Raw genomic sequence first — 18,292 nt, forward strand, 5'->3', positions numbered from 1 at the left:
CTTGTACATCTCTCTAGATCCAGAGAAAACGGCTAAATGTTGCAGTGTGATTGCGGCGATAGCCACGTCTCCTTTACCACGGACTTAAGGCGCCACGATAGTGTAATGGGTAAGACAGTTTCTTCTCATCTGAACACGCGGGGTTCGAATCTGGACTTTTTTTCTTTTTTTTTTTAACCCGAAGCTTCATAATAACAAATACAGAACACATTTTAACGATTAGATTTTTTAATTTTTTTAAAGTGTATCACAAGTGAGTATTGAAGGCCTTGCCTCTCTTGTCTTCTGTTGTTTTCGACCGCTAGTGTTGGATGTCCAATAAGTGCGGTTTCCTACTAGGTACTAGGTGAGGCAGGCTTTGTTTTAGGGATCCTTTTATCTCCGCTTCCCCGTGTGGGGAGAGCAGTGCTGTCCCTAAAAAAGGGCTGCTCTGACACTGTGGGAGGATACGGGCGCCGCATCTGCGCCAGTCTACGGCGGACGACCATCACCCCACAGCCGACTGCGTGCAGTCATGACTAGGAACTGCCAGCAGCATCCTCTGCCTGTCTCCGTTACCACTTCTCCATCGCCGCAGGGCTTGGGAAAGCTGGGTGTTGAAGGGCTAGCTGGTCGTTCCGACATTAGCCTGGTTGCCTGACCAGCACAGGTGACGTTTTTAGTGAAGAGGAGTTGTGCAGTGCCTTCCCCACTCTCTCGCCTACCGACGCTCACAGTCCCACGGGTACTGATACTGCCACGTGTAGAACGGCTTTGGCAGGTGCAGGTTTCTTCTTTGGAGTTCCGTCTCCTAGGAGGACTTCCAGCCAAGGATTAGAGCTCCCCCTGCCCTTTGGTCATCCTCTTCCGCCTTCACAGCCGTTGGGAAAGGTTTCCTCCTCCGCCTGGTCTGTCGTTGGGAGACTTTACATGCGGCAGGTAGTACTGGGTTACATGGTACCAGTAGCAAGGGCTATGCCCCTGTGTGCACATACACACACACACACACACAATGCATACGGGTGTCGTGTGCACATGAACAAAAGCGGGGTTTGTGTGTGCATGTGCTCAAGTGCAAGCATGACTGTGTGTTTGTGCATGAATATATGAGTATGTGTGACTTGTACATAAAGTGTGTGTGTGTATGTGTGTGTGTGTTTGTGTGCATGCGCATGCATGTGTGGTGCGTATGTGTGTGTGTGTGTGTGTGTGTGTGTGTGTGTGCAGAAGCGAACTGTCTGTCCACAGAAAGGGTCACAGACCAGCTCCGGACAACACAGCACTTTTAATGCCTAACACACTGTGTCATTTCCATTGACATCATGAAATCTATAACCTGGAAAGACAACTTCACCAATAAACAGATTATATAACAGGCCTTGGCGCAGTGCATGTGCAAAGAGATGGATTAGTCCACACTGGTGCTCGTGCGTGCGTGCGTGCGTGCGCGCGCGCGCGCGTGTGTGTGTGTGTGTGTGTGTGTGCGTGTGTGCGTGCTTGCATGTGCGTGTGCATGTGTGTTTGTGAGTGTGTGTGTGTGTGTCTGTGCGTATGTAAGCGCGTGTACAATGATAATATGATACAAATCAGTAATCTGACTATATAAATATCCAAACAGTAACTGTCAACAAAAAGGAGACAAAGTAGTGATTAAAAAAAATACTTATGGGTTTTTCTTTACATTAAGAACTGATTTTGATTTCCTTTTCAACCGCAATGATTTTCTAGTTTCATTGTTTTGAAATAAATGTTAATCCCATGAACACACACATTAATTTTTATGCATGCGCACACCCACAGAGTATAGCTTCACACTAAAATGATCAGTGATACATTTTGATGAGACAAAGAACTTGTCAAATGACACTTCATTGTTTATCAGGCTGCACACACAGTCACACAGCACACACACACACATGCACACACACAGGCCCATGCACACACAAACACAAACAAAAACAACAACAAAACACACACACACACACACACACACACACACACACACACACTACATCACAAACACAGAGACACTACATCACTGATCATTCATGAATACAATATCAGTATGATTACATTTTGATATATAACAAAGAACAAGAGGCAAACAATGTCCACTATGACATCAGTACATTGTGGCTTTTCTCAATGTGAAGTTCAGAAATGAAAACTATTTAACAAACCTCATCAGCAGACACAAACTGCCATTTACAAAATACACAAATACACACGTTCAAGCATGAACATGTACACACACATATGCTCCACCCTCTTCCTTGCACACAGATATCATACCACAGTTCACACATGCAGAAAACAAATTTTCAATGACAAGACCACTGTCCACATTCCCAAACAATCTTTCACTTTGCAGTTACAATTCCTAGTTTGCTGACACTTCTTAGCGTAGTTTTCCTTGTTGACTGTGCACTGATGTCAAGTTTCACCACCATTTTGCTGACATTTTCACAAGAAATCTCCCTTGTTGACTGTGCACTGATGTCAAGTTTCACCACCATTTTGCTGACATTTTCACAAGAAATCTCCCTTGTTGACTGTGCACTGATGTCAAGTTTCACCACCATTTTGCTGACATTTTCACAAGAAATCTCCCTTGTTGACTGTGCACTGATGTCAAGTTTCACCACCATTTTGCTGACATTTTCACAAGAAATCTCCCTTGTTGACTGTGCATGAACAGAAACCTTCACTTTCAGGTGAACTTTATTATAGTTCTGGGCCAGTGATGTGTTTCATCACAGAATTGTTGGACATGATGGGTAGTATCGACAGTAATGTTCAAAGCACTGCTATTCCATACCTTAGTTTTTATTCATCTATTTACTTATTTATTTATCTTTAGTGTTAGTACTTCAGAGAGTGAATGATGTTTGCTCAAAAAGTGAATGATGGTATTTTAAACCAAACACCAAATCCTTGTATTTTGTATTTATTTGTGGAAACGTGGGAGTAAACCAACCATCCATGGAAATGAGATGCTTCAAAAACTACAAGGCATCTCCAACACTGAGCACGTCACCATCACCGAGATCCGACAGAAGATCACCCAAGCCATTGGACCCCATGATGACCTGCTAACCGTCACCATAAGGAGGAAGCTGAAATGGTCCAGACACGTCACCAGATCCGACAGAAGATCACCCAAGCCATTGGACCCCATGATGACCTGCTAACCGTCACCATAAGGAGGAAGCTGAAATGGTCCAGACACGTCACCAGATCCGACAGAAGATCACCCAAGCCATTGGACACCACGATGACCTGCTGTCACCATGAGGAGGAAGCTGAAATGGTCCGGACACGTCACAAGATCCGACTGGCCCACAAAGACCATTGTGCAGGGCACCGTACCAGGCAGTAGGAAGAGAGGGAGGTAAAAGAAAATGTGTCTGGACAACATCAAAGAATGGACAGACCTGAATTTCCCAGATACCCAGAGAGCTGCACCAGAGACAGGAACCGACGGAGAGAACTAGTCTGGGAATCACTGCGGTACCCTGACGACCCTCAACTGAGCGAAGGTGACTGTGAAGGGAGTAAACTATTTCAAACTGTTTTATTGCCAAATTTGTTTACAGACAACAACGTACCATTTCAAGAACCAGCACATTAATTCTATAAGTGCATGTCTAGCTTCTGCACACTGTCAACTCACACACGCGCAATGTGCAAGCATGCATCACACACACCCGGAGACGGAAGGAAAGACAAAAACAGTAAGAGAGACAGAAAATTACAACTCCATTAAATTTCGCACGATTAATTCGCATGGAAAATGTAGGTAATTGCGTATAGAATAAACAAATAAATAATGAAGAAAACAAACGTTTCAATATACATAGGAAAACAAAACACGTTCTCACATAAACTTATGACAACTGGTTATGCTGCTACTAATGTAAAAGCAATTCTTATCACAACAAATACATTCACAATATAATTGACTTCATTAGATCTGCAGTGCCATACAAGAGGTAGTAGCTTTGTGAATAAGAACCTGAAAGCCAAACTGATTTTCTGCAACAAATGATGAACCTGACAAATGTTTTATTAAAGCAAAATGCTTACTTTCTTCACATTTACTGTCTGCAAACATTTAGTTTAGTACAACAGTAAAATGCACTGCCTCAGTAACAGATCAAGTGTGATAATAATAATAATAATAATGATGATGATGATGACGATGATGATGATAATAATACATAGCACTTATGTGGCACAAACTCCCAACGTCACAGGCTCCAGGCATCACACATGAAACAATAAACAATACATATGCAATAGTGTATCATACCAAACAGCACACGAGAACAAAAGAAGAGAAAAATCATTGTAAAGCTCTGGTGCCACGGACCATTTTTCATTTGAATTTGTTGACTGCAACTGAATGCTATTCAAGTATAATGGGTACTGTTAATGTCTGTTCTGCATTGTATGCAGTGGATGTGCTTCTGTATAAATTTGTTGTGGAACTCTTCTGCTTGTAAGCGTACATGTGCATTTTTTTCAGTAACTTCTGTAACTTTTTGATTATCATCATTGTTTGCAAATCAAGCTCATATAAAACATTGCTAAGAATTCTATATCTAAATCACAGCAGAAGAAGTATTAAATCAATCAAGATTTGGGCATTTACTATATTTAGAATAAAAAATGTGGCTGAAACCATAATTTATGACAAGCAAAACTTTATTACATGAAACCACTTGATAACATTTAGCAGGCTTTACTTGAACCTCCAGTTCACATGTGCATGCATGCACACACATGCATGCATACACACACACACTCACACACATGCATGCATACACACACACACTCACACACATGCATGCATACACACACACACACACACACACACATACACACACACACTCACACATGCATGCATACACACACACACTCTCAAATGCATACACCAGACAGCCCTTGTTCTGTTCTAGTTGACAACATTTGAAAAAGGCCAGGATATGTATGTTGTGTTTTGTAGGGTGGAAAAAATAATAACCAAGGCACTCATTTTCATTTGCTTCATTCTAAATTTGAAACGCACAACAGCCTTCACACAGAAAGGTAAAAAAAAAAAGAAAAAGATGCACACAGTTTGTGGGACGAACAAAATCTGGGAAACCCAACAAGGAATTTCATACAAGAAAAAAAACAACCCTGCTCAAAATGACAATGCACAGTACCACAATGTGGTCTGTTGTGAATATCACAACATGAAATATTCTACAGAAATATTTTCTAGTCTCTCCCATATGTCCCAAACAAACCAGTAGTTATTCTCAGTGAGACACAAGCATGCGCCTTAACATGATAACTATTTCATATTTTGTTGTTGTTGTTTTTTGTGTGTGTCCATAAGATTTCTAGTTTCAGTTTCAGCTTCAAGGAGGTGTCAAAGCATGTGGACTGAACCCTGTGTGCTACACCACGTCTTCTCCTTCTGTGTTCGTGGGCTGCAACTCCTACGTTCACTTGCATGTACACAAGTGGGCTTTTACGTGCATGACCGTTTTTACCCCGCTATGTAGGCAGCCATACTCCGCTTTCAGGAGTGTGTATGCTGGGTATATTCTTGTTTCCATAACCCACCGAACGCTGACATGGATTACAGGATCTTTAATGTGTGTATTTGATCTTCTGCATGCGTTTACACACGAAGGGGGTTCAGGCACTAGCAGGTCTGCACATATGTTGACCTGGGAGATCGGAAAAATCTCCACCCTTTACCCACCAGGCGCCGTCACCATGACTCGAACCCGGGACCCTCAGATTGAAAGTCCAATGCTTTAACCATTTGCGTACTGTGCCCGTCACACACCTGCTTCAAAAAAACAAACAAAAAAAAGAAAAAAAAAGAAAAGCAGATGCCAGACCTTCACACAAACCCAACGCACTAGTCAGGCCTTTCCGATCACCTTCTGAATCAAATCTAACAGTGACTAACTAAACATCCTAGTCTGCTGTCCCGGTCAGCTCGTTTTGGGTCCCTTGTTGCTTCGCAGTGGCAGACATATGCTGAGAAGGATGGCGATGGCTCCGGCGATGTAGATGAAAATCACAGTTGTTTCGTTGGGCATCTGGCATATATGGACCATGTGATCGTCGGCAGAAATACGGGCCTGCAGAGTGGAAATGGGAACAGTGACAATCAACACATGTAACAAGCGGAACCAAATTCAACTTTCCCTTTCTGAAAACACACATGCGTGGAACTTGAACTCACTGAGCCCTGCCCCTGAGTGGAACTTGAACTCACTGAGCCCTGCCCCTGAGTGGAACTTGAACTCACTGAGCCCTGCCCCTGACCATTGCTCTGGCTTCAAACTTTTGTCTCATTGAAACGCTTTTCATGTTCCTGCATGTGCATCAACTGTAAGGAAAGAGAACTAGATTCCACAGTATTTCTGGGTGTGTTCACATGTAATGTGTGTCATAATACATGGTTTCTGGGTGTGTTCACATGTAATGTGTGTCGTAATACACGGTTTCTGGGTGTGTTCACATGTAATGTGTGTCATAATACAGTATTTCTGGGTGTGTTCACATGTAATGTGTGTCATAATACATGGTTTCTGGGTGTGTTCACATGTAATGTGTGTCGTAATACAGTATTTCTGGGTGTGTTCACATGTAATGTGTGTCATAATACACGGTTTCTGGGTGTGTTCACATGTAATGTGTGTCATAATACAGTATTTCTGGGTGTGTTCACATGTAATGTGTGTCATAATACACGGTTTCTGGGTGTATTCACATGTAATGTGTGTCATAATACACGGTTTCTGGGTGTATTCAAATGTAATGTGTGTCATAATACACAGTTTCTGGTTTTTCACTGTCTCATCACTCCCTGTCAATGGTGGACATCTTATTTTGCTGGTTAAAGGCTGAGACTGAATTCCGAAAATACGACAATGTTGAGGAAAAACAGTATATTTTCCGTGTTCTTTTTTCTGCATCAGACTGGCATGGAAGTCTGCCGAGGCTTTAAACTCCCCAGTCATTGATGGCTTAATGAGGGTGACTGATGGCTTAATGAGGGTGCAGGGGTGGAGTTAGGGAACAGCAGACAACAAGGTGCAGGGATGGAGTTAGGGAACAGCAGACAACAGGGATGGAGTTAGGGAACAGCAGACAACAAGGTGCAGGGATGGAGTTAGGGAACAGCAGACAACAGGGATGGAGTTAGGGAACAGCAGACAACAAGGTGCAGGGGTGGAGTTAGGGAACAGCAGACAACAAGGTGCAGGGGTGGAGTTAGGGAACAGCAGACAACAAGGTGCAGGGGTGGAGTTAGGGAACAGCAGACAACAGGGATGGAGTTAGGGAACAGCAGACAACAAGGTGCAGGGATGGAGTTAGGGAACAGCAGACAACAGGGATGGAGTTAGGGAACAGCAGACAACAGGGATGGAGTTAGGGAACAGCAGACAACAGGGGTGGAGTTAGGGAACAGCAGACAACAAGGTGCAGGGGTGGAGTTAGGGAACAGCAGACAACAGGGATGGAGTTAGGGAACAGCAGACAACAAGGTGCAGGGGTGGAGTTAGGGAACAGCAGACAACAAGGTGCAGGGGTGGAGTTAGGGAACAGCAGACAACAGGGATGGAGTTAGGGAACAGCAGACAACAAGGTGCAGGGGTGGAGTTAGGGAACAGCAGACAACAAGGTGCAGGGGTGGAGTTAGGGAACAGCAGACAACAAGGTGCAGGGGAGGAATTAGGGAACAGCAGACAACAGGGATGGAGTTAGGGAACAGCAGACAACAAGGTGTAGGGGGGAAAGGTGGGTCATCCTCAGAAACACCGGACTATCTATCATCATCTTTATGTTCAATTAAGTTTGTTTGTTGTTGGGGGGCTGTTGTTTGAGGGACATGGTGGTGGTGTCCACTCTGGGAGGTACGCTCACTCAGTCTGGCTCCGCGACTAAACCATTATTGTCGTTAGTACGGGGCTTAGTAGATGATGTCCTAAGTATGTTGAATCAGAACAGGCACCACTGAACACCACCGAAGTGACTTAGCAGCAGTGCAGTGTCTCCTCTGGTGTGTGGCCTCCTGGCGACCAAACATCAATGGTTCCCTGCAGACTGCCGATGCTGGAACTGTGATGGATGAATCCGGGTGTGGCCGTGTATAGGGGAATCTAAATGAGCAGCATGGGAGTAATGCCACTGAAACGGTGCAGATGATGGGGCAGCAAAAAAACAAAAAAGAAAAAAAAAAGTTTCTTGTAATTCTCTGGCGAAAAAACCCCTGAAGGAATGATCAATGTCAGAGAAATGTCCTGTGCTTTATATGCTTGAATGTGACTTGACTTTTGCCAGGTATATATTCCAGGTGGGTTTTTTAAAAATTTTCTTTCTTTCTTTCTTTGGTGTTTGACAGCTACGCAGTCTGGGTGTTTTTTTTAAATTTCATTTTCTATCTTTTTTGTGGAGGTTTTTTTTTAGTTTTTTTTTCAGGTACTACAGGACTGATTCAGTTTTTCAGCCCTGTTATGGCTATATGTAGTCAGCTGGATGATAAGCAATAAAAATAAAGAGATAAATCAATAAATATATAAATAAATGAATAAATAAATGGGTTGAGAAAGCTGTTTGTCAACAGTATGACCTCCTGGAAGTGTGCCTATTCTTAAGACAGGCTGCCTGTTTGAATGTTTGTGGAGCTGCCTAAACATGGGTTCCGGATGAGACAGTGAACTGAAGTCCTGTGTGCAGCACACCAGATCAGACAGTGAAGTCCTGTGTGCAGCACACCGGATCAGACAGTGAAGTCCTGTGTGCAGCACACCGGATCAGACAGTGAAGTCCTGTGTGCAGCACACCGGATCAGACAGTGAAGTCCTGTGTGCAGCACACCGGATCAGACAGTGAACTGAAGTCCTGTGTGCAGCACACCGGATCAGACAGTGAAGTCCTGTGTGCAGCACACCGGATCAGACAGTGAACTGAAGTCCTGTGTGCAGCACACCGGATCAGACAGTGAAGTCCTGTGTGCAGCACACCGGATCAGACAGTGAACTGAAGTCCTGTGTGCAGCACACCGGATCAGACAGTGAACTGAAGTCCTGTGTGCAGCACACCGGATCAGACAGTGAACTGAAGTCCTGTGTGCAGCACACCGGATCAGACAGTGAAGTCCTGTGTGCAGCACACCGGATCAGACAGTGAACTGAAGTCCTGTGTGCAGCACACCGGATCAGACAGTGAACTGAAGTCCTGTGTGCAGCACACCGGATGAGACAGTGAACTGAATCCTGTGTGCAGCACACCGGATCAGACAGTGAACTGAAGTCCTGTGTGCAGCACACCGGATGAGACAGTGAACTGAATCCTGTGTGGAGCACACGCTTTGTGCATGTATAAGAACCCGCGGCATCAAGAAAGTTGTCCCTGGCAAAATTCTGCGGAAAAATCTACTCTGAGAGTAAAGTGCAAACATTTGCAGACAGAAAAAACCAGGCTGACACCAGATTCTAATGAAGTGCTCTGTGGATTCTCCTGTGTGCCTAGTGATTACTGCACATGGGACCTGGCTTTATCATCTCATCTGAACCACTGGACTCTCAGTTTGATTTCGCCAAACATGGGAGAAAGGGAGAGAAGAGGAAGCGAATGCAGAACCTCACGGACACTGTACTGACAGATGACCGTCTTAACTGTTCTGCCACCTCTCCCCCCGCAATGAACGAACCTTACAACAACAACATCATTATCATTACACCTGTGCCTGCTGCCACCTCTCCCCCCCGCAATGAACGAACCTTACAACAACAACATCATTATCATTACACCTGTGCCTGCTGCCTCACCATGAGGAAGGAGGGGTTCTGTTTGTTGCGCCAACTGAAGGACGCCACCGTCCACTCCGGCACTCCGTTGTCATGGAGACGGTAGCAGCCATGGTGGATGTGGGCGTCGATGACCAGCCGGGGCTCGAGCAGCTCAAACAGCTGACACACACCACGCAGTGACATGTCAGACAACGCTTTTCTTTTCTTTTCTTTTTTTTTTTTTTGTTCCTTGCATTAAAGGTTATATTTCTTCAAAAAAATTAGTAACATCATCGTCATCATTTCCAGAATTTTGCACATTTCATACATACCACTGTAGAAGAATTGCAGGGTATTACAGCAGCAATTGATATGCAAGGGTATTTCTATTTCGTAACATTTGAAGAAGATAAAAAGAACATGCACACACACACACACACACACACACAACAGCAAAAACAACAAAAGCTTCATCACACAGTCAACAATACTGAGAATGTATCATGCAAAAAAAAGAAGAACTGATAAATATCAGCATTTATAATATACATGCATGTATAAGTGTACAAACAGAGATATATTTTCATCGACAGCTAAGTTCATAGATTCTTCAGCAGCAGTATAAGTTGTGACACGTGTTAAGGGGTGTTTTTAATCATTGACTGATACGGAAGCCACTGTTTTTTTTAAAATCTATGTACGTTTATTGCCATTCTAGCATTGTGTACATGTCAGACAACATTGTCACTTGTAATGTGACAGTGAAGGTATTTCAGTGTTTCTACCACACACCACGCAGTGACATGTCAGACAACATTGTCACTTGTAATGTGACAGTGAAGGTATTTCAGTGTTTCTACCACACACACAGTGCAGAGACAAGTCCCACATGCCTGTCCCTTGTACTGTGACAGTGTAGGAACATATGTGAGTGTTTCTGCCACACACTACGCAGTGACATGTCAAACAACATTTGTACTGTGACAGTGTAGGAACATATGTGAGTGTTTCTGCCACACACTACGCAGTGACATGTCAAACAACATTTGTACTGTGACAGTGTAGGAACATATGTGAGTGTTTCTGCCACACACTACGCAGTGACATGTCAGACAACATTTGTACTGTGACAGTGTAGGAACGTATGTGAGTGTTTCTGCCACACACTGCGCAGTGACATGTCAGACAACATTTGTACTGTGACAGTGTAGGAACATATGTGAGTGTTTCTGCCACACACTACGCAGTGACATGTCAGACAACATTTGTACTGTGACAGTGTAGGAACATATGTGAGTGTTTCTGCCACACACTACGCAGTGACATGTCAAACAACATTTGTACTGTGACAGTGTAGGAACATATGTGAGTGTTTCTGCCACACACTACGCAGTGACATGTCAGACAACATTATAACTTGTACTGTGACAGTGTAGGTAAGTATGTGAGTGTTTCTGCCACACATGTCAGACAACATTATAACTTGTACTGTGACAGTGCAGGTAAGTATGTGAGTGTTTCTGCCACACATGTCAGACAACATTATAACTTATACTGTGACAGTGTAGGTAAGTATGTGAGTGTTTCTGCCACACATGTCAGACAACATTATAACTTATACTGTGACAGTGCAGGTAAGTATGTGAGTGTTTCTGCCACACATGTCAGACAACATTATAACTTGTACTGACAGTGTAGGTAAGTATGTGAGTGTTTCTGCCACACATGTCAGACAACATTATAACTTGTACTGTGACAGTGCAGGTAAGTATGTGAGTGTTTCTGCCACACATGTCAGACAACATTATAACTTGTACTGACAGTGTAGGTAAGTATGTGAGTGTTTCTGCCACACACACTGCGCAGTGACATGTCAGACAACATTATAACTTGTACTGACAGTGTAGGTAAGTATTTCAGTGTTTCTGCCACACATGTCAGACAACATTATAACTTGTACTGACAGTGTAGGTAAGTATTTCAGTGTTTCTGCCACACACTACGCAGTGACATGTCAGACAACATTATAACTTGTACTGACAGTGTAGGTAAGTATTTCAGTGTTTCTACCACACATGTCAGACAACATTATAACTTGCACTGACAGTGTAGGTAAGTATTTCAGTGTTTCTGCCACACACACTGCGCAGTGACATGTCAGACAACATTATAACTTGTACTGACAGTGTAGGTAAGTATTTCAGTGTTTCTACCACACATGTCAGACAACATTATAACTTGCACTGACAGTGTAGGTAAGTATTTCAGTGTTTCTACCACACACACTGCGCAGTGACATGTCAGACAACATTATAACTTGTACTGACAGTGTAGGTAAGTATTTCAGTGTTTCTACCACACATGTCAGACAACATTATAACTTGCACTGACAGTGTAGGTAAGTATTTCAGTGTTTCTGCCACACACACTGCGCAGTGACATGTCAGACAACATTATAACTTGTACTGACAGTGTAGGTAAGTATTTCAGTGTTTCTACCACACATGTCAGACAACATTATAACTTGTACTGACAGTGTAGGTAAGTATTTCAGTGTTTCTGCCACACACACACAGTGACATGTCAGACAACATTATAACTTGTACTGACAGTGTAGGTAAGTATTTCAGTGTTTCTACCACACATGTCAGACAACATTATAACTTGCACTGACAGTGTAGGTAAGTATTTCAGTGTTTCTGCCACACACACTGCGCAGTGACATGTCAGACAACATTATAACTTGTACTGACAGTGTAGGTAAGTATTTCAGTGTTTCTACCACACATGTCAGACAACATTATAACTTGTACTGACAGTGTAGGTAAGTATTTCAGTGTTTCTGCCACACACTACGCAGTGACATGTCAGACAACATTATAACTTGTACTGACAGTGTAGGTAAGTATTTCAGTGTTTCTGCCACACACACGCAGTGACATGTCAGACAACATTATAACTTGTACTGACAGTGTAGGTAAGTATTTCAGTGTTTCTGCCACACACACTGTGCAGTGACATATCAGAAAACATTGTCCCTTTTGTTGTGACAATGAAAGAAAATTAAAACTTGAAGTGTTTTGACAGTGAAGTAAAGTATGTAAGTGTTGTGACTGTGTTGGGAGGTATAATAGGTGGTTTGACTGGACATGTCAGACACTATATAAAACTACAACAGAAACAACAAAACATGTTCTAATCCAGTCCCCTCACCTGAGAGGAAGCCTCTCTGGACAGCGTGTCGTGTTTGGGAATAAACTGTACATTTTTTTCTGACGGTGGGGCAGCATCCTCTGTAGTGCAGTTGGCGTCTGAGGGCCGGAAGAGAGGGAAGTGCTGAAACAGTTATAATTCATCAGTCCATGTTTTTGGTGTGTGTGTGTGTGTGTGTGTGTTTGATTGTGAAAAGGTGATGTTTCAATCACGTTTGGTGTCCTAGGACACTGTGTGTTTATGTTATATATGTTGTAAGCCCAATTTCACCGTCATGCCTGTGTAATTGATGTGTATCACATACCTCACCACGCTTCATTTCTCTTGCTGTCATCATAAAGTGACTGGTTCTGATCCTTTACTGATCACCAAATCATGACCACCACAACAGCTCAATGGTCAAAGCCTTGGACTTTTCACCACAGGGTTCTGGGTTCAATCCCTGTATCAGCACCTTGTAGATCAGAAGGCAGGGGGATGGGGTGGGATTTTTCTGATCTCCCAGGTCATCATGCCTTTACTCTTTTGCCACTATAGGCGACTTTAGTCGACCAGACAATTCACCGCCATAGACGACTTTAGCTGGCCAGACAGTTCACCACCATAGGTAACTAATGTCAAACCAAAAGGTCAATATTAAAAGAACCATTTATCACATTGTATCAAAGCTTGACAGCTGCAGCCAGTTTCTCCGCCCAGTAGAACAAAGACTAACCTTCGCCCCCTGACAAAGTTTGAAGTAAACAAGTCCATTGTGTTGCTTTGACATGAACCTGATTATGTGAGAGCCTTGAGTCTAAAATATCTGGTGGTGGGGCGTGCTTTTCACAAGAAACTTGACAGTGAAAGACTTCATCTCCTTGGCGTGATAACATACATTTTGCAGAAGATCAAATTTACACATTAAAGATGACATACTCCATGTAAGTGTTTGGTGGGTTATGGAAACACAGACACACCCAGCATATGCACCCCCAGAATGGAGTGTGGCTGCCTATATGGCTGGGTGAAAATGGTCATACATGTAAAAGCCCACTCTGGATACCAATGAATGTGGGAGTTGCAGCCTAGAAAGAATGAAAATGAGCAAATAACATGAGTTCATGCAACTAAGTACAAATTACAATATAAATCATGTGCTGGTTTACAGTATTCCATGGTTTTGGGATTTATGATACATTCCTACACAACACACCAAGAACAAATACACTTGAACACACACACACACACACACACACGCATGCACGCACGCACACATGCACACACACACACACACAGATGAGCATATTCTGACAAGATATCACATTTAGAAAATCAAAATAACCCAAATGAAAGCTGAACTCACCTGTAATAAAACTGGCTTGGAATACTGGAATGTTCTGTATTTACGGCACTCTTCTCGTTCTGATCGTCCTGCCTTAGCTCTCTGCACACACACACACACACACACACACACACACACACACACACAGATATACACACAGATATACACACACACACACACATGTATGCACATAAACAAACATGCATGTCTTCCATTGACGTTAGTGAAATTAGTAAAACTAGCAAATATTACGTTCCCAGTGAAAACACTTCCTAGTTATGATTAAAATCAGAATCAGAATCAGAATACCTTTATTATCTCGTAGAGAAATCAAGTGTGGTGAAGTCTGTGATACATACAAATTATAAGCAAAAATTGTAAAATTTGGCATACAACATATGTATAACAAAATAACACTCAACTCAGTCATAACGAAGTAAGTCCAATAACCTTCCATCATTTAAAACACGCACATACCCGTGCACACGCACACACCCGCCCATATGCAAGCACCCATGCATACTTACTGTATATGCACATGCACAAAGTATCAATGAAAATAATGTTGAGTTCAATATAAATCAATACTAATCTGTAAAAACACACAACCAAAATTTAAAACAAACATGGCAATTACAGGCATATAAACATCCATTTAAGCCATAAAAAAAAAAGAAGAAACTTTTTGATGATCTGAATCATTACTTCAAAAGATCATTCTTTTAAAAGATGATAAATAATGCTTCCAAGAATAAGCGTGGATTTTTTTAAAAGAAGGTAAATAATGCTTCCAAGAATAAGCGTGGATTTTTTAAAAAGAAGGTAAATAATGCTTCCAAGAATAAGCGTGGATTTTTTAAAAAGAAGGTAAATAATGCTTCCAAGAATAAGCTTGCAAATGAATAAAACCAGCTACTTTCATAGTCTTTTTTAAGTCTAAATGATTTATATATTACTGTACCATCTTGGGGGGAAACTTTACAACTGCTTCTTGTTGCAAAATGATCCTGCAGTGGATAATCACCAGAACTGCCAGAGAAAAGGAATTAAACCAGTATTTCCAACACTAGAAAAAAAAAGCCAAAAAAACTTTTACCAAAACCAGGCCTTCTTAACTCAAGGGTGACACAGTGAAATTCAAGATGGTACTTGTACTATTCATTTGCATTACTATTTGCCACAACAAATTTCTCTACTTGAAATTCGGGCTGCTCTTCCCAAGGAGAGCATGATACCACAGTGAAGCACCACACATGGGATTTTTTGTGTGCTTTTTGTTATTAAATTTTTCGTCTGTAAGTTTGGTTTTTTTTTTGGGTTTTTTTTTTACTATCCAAACAAATACACATCTTGGCACACTGGATCTGTGAATATGTTTGTTTTTACTGTTCAAACCTATACTCACCTTGGCACACTGGAGCTGAGTGTGTTTGTTTTACTGTTAAAACCAGTACTCACCTTGGCACACTGGAGCTGTGAGTGTGTTTGTTTTACTGTTAAAACCATCACTCACCTTGGCACACTGGATCTGTGAGTGTGTTTGTTTTACTGTTAAAACCATCACTCACCTTGGAACACTGGATCTGTGAGTGTGTTTGTTTTACTGTTAAAACCATCACTCACCTTGGAACACTGGAGCTGTGAGTGTGTTTGTTTTACTGTTAAAACCATCACTCACCTTGGCACACTGGAGCTGTGAGTGTGTTGTTTGTTTTACTGTTAAAAACATCACTCACCTTGGCACACTGGAGCTGTGAGTGTGTTTGTTTTACTGTTAAAACCATCACTCACCTTGGCACACTGGAGCTGTGAGTGTGTTTGTTTTACTGTTAAAACCATCACTCACCTTGGCACACTGGATCTGTGAGTGTGTTTGTTTTACTGTTAAAACCATCACTCACCTTGGCACACTGGAGCTGTGAGTGTGTTTGTTTTACTGTTAAAACCATCACTCACCTTGGCACACTGGAGCTGTGAGTGTGTTTGTTTTACTGTTAAAACCAGTACTCACCTTGGCACACTGGATCTGTGAGTGTGTTTGTTTTACTGTTAAAACCATCACTCACCTTGGCACACTGGATCTATGAGTGTGTTTGTTTTACTGTTAAAAACATCACTCACCTTGGCACTTTGGAGCTGTGAGTGTGTTTGTTTTACTGTTAAAACCATCACTCACCTTGGCACACTGGAGCTGTGAGTGTGTTTGTTTTACTGTTAAAACCATCACTCACCTTGGCACATTGGATCTGTGAGTGTGTTTGTTTTACTGTTAAAAACATCACTCACCTTGGCACACTGGAGCTGTGAGTGTGTTTGTTTTACTGTTAAAACCATCACTCACCTTGGCACACTGGAGCTGAGAATGTGTTTGTTTTACTGTTAAAACCATCACTCACCTTGGCACACTGGAGCTGCAGGGCCACTTTGCCCAGGGCTTTCCTGGTTTCCCGACACATGTCACACTTGTCCCCCTCCATCGCCATGGAGTTGAGCAGGATAAAGACAATGCCCTTCACCTTCAGCATCCCCACTGACCTTGACCCAAATGCCTCCTCAAACCTCTGCCGTTTGTGGGGTGTGATCCTGACCAACACAACAGAACAGAAATTATATCACTTGCTGTTAGTGAAAAAAAGTTTACTTCACCTTATCCAACTGTTTCTGCCAAAAAGGTAGTTGTGGGGCGATGAAGCTGGCGACCTGCGACAAGGCAGGAGGCCTGGATTCGCCTCCTGCTGTGTGTGAGTTGAAAAAAAAATATCACAAAATGAAAGACATGTATAAAATTCTGTCCACATTATGCACTACGCAGTTGTTCAGTTTCTTATTCAAGGATATCTAATAATAATAATACCAACATTTTCTGCATACTTTCATTTTTTGAAGGCAATTCTCATAAGAACAAAGAAGAACAGCACCTGACTGTATGTATATAATCAAATATATAAAAATATATATATATACACCTGGAGCAAGTGAGCGACTGAACGATAAATAAGCAAGTCAGAAGATCGTTTCAGTTTCAAGGATATGTCAAAGCATGAAGTGAAGTGGACTGTGACTGGTTGGGCGAACAGTCTTTCCAATGAAATTTGTGAGCCAGCAATTTTGAATTTCCTTAACCACCTCACTGCTGCTGCCCAGTATGTTCATCTGAGAAGGGAGACAATTCACTGACAAAACTGAACTTACAAGTCAGGATGTCAGTAACTGCCCTTTATTTTGACTTGTACCTCTTGTAGATTTTGATATTATCTTAGCATTGTTTAGCAAAGTAAAGGACAATACTGACAGGTACACAAACAGTAGGAAAACACTGTTAAAGCTGATGCCACACTTATCTTTATTTATCTATTTATTAATTACGACTTCTTGCAGTAGTGTATATTCTTCAAGCTCTATCCAATTTACATTAGCGCTAAAAGCATTCTCTCAAACACCACCACACAAACATACACATGTAACTTTAAACACAGATAAGAGAGGACAATTAAAACAAATCAAGTTGTAAAGCAAATCAAATAATGTATCAGTATCAGTTATAAATCTGTAAAACTAGAAATAATGATAACAATAACAACAACAAAAATGTAAACAATTTAAATACGCACACACACACACGTACCCACGCATACATTCTCATTTCACAAAAATTCAGCAGCAACGGATGTCAAACGATGCCCACACAATCACAGACTCAATCATTCACACGACATGTCTACCTGCTATATAACAGTAACTGCCCATCCTGTCCTCCACTCCCCAAGCACACAAACCAGTGACTGACATACACACATGTAGTGAAAGCCGATGTCATGGTTGCCGACCACCAGGTGTCTCTGTGTGCCGCTGGGGACGCCGAACATGGAGTTGAAGCGCTGCACGTGGTACTGGAACTCTTTGTCACCACACCACTTGCCTTCGTCCAGCAGGTCGCCTGCAAACAGTGAAGCACTGCGCCTTTGATATG

The 18,292-nt window shown here is 42.2% G+C and overlaps 1 protein-coding gene across 1 annotated transcript in view; it reads right to left on the bottom strand.

Annotated features, from left to right (window-relative positions):
• Positions 1-1,253: 1,253 nt before the first annotated feature.
• The window catches only part of LOC143300539 (metallophosphoesterase 1-like), a 22,175-nt gene continuing 5,136 nt past the window's right edge, over positions 1,254-18,292 (bottom strand). Inside the window, exons 4-9 of the mRNA XM_076614290.1 lie at positions 18,118-18,259; positions 16,719-16,905; positions 14,344-14,424; positions 12,999-13,121; positions 9,825-9,965; positions 1,254-6,125 (exon numbers count right to left, since the gene is read on the bottom strand). Coding sequence (XP_076470405.1) covers positions 5,976-6,125; positions 9,825-9,965; positions 12,999-13,121; positions 14,344-14,424; positions 16,719-16,905; positions 18,118-18,259 — 824 coding nt within the window. The 3' untranslated portion in view covers positions 1,254-5,975. The remainder of the gene's footprint in view (positions 6,126-9,824; positions 9,966-12,998; positions 13,122-14,343; positions 14,425-16,718; positions 16,906-18,117; positions 18,260-18,292) is intronic.

This window comes from Babylonia areolata, chromosome 26, assembly GCF_041734735.1.
Source record: "Babylonia areolata isolate BAREFJ2019XMU chromosome 26, ASM4173473v1, whole genome shotgun sequence".
Taxonomy (NCBI): domain Eukaryota; kingdom Metazoa; phylum Mollusca; class Gastropoda; order Neogastropoda; family Buccinidae; genus Babylonia; species Babylonia areolata.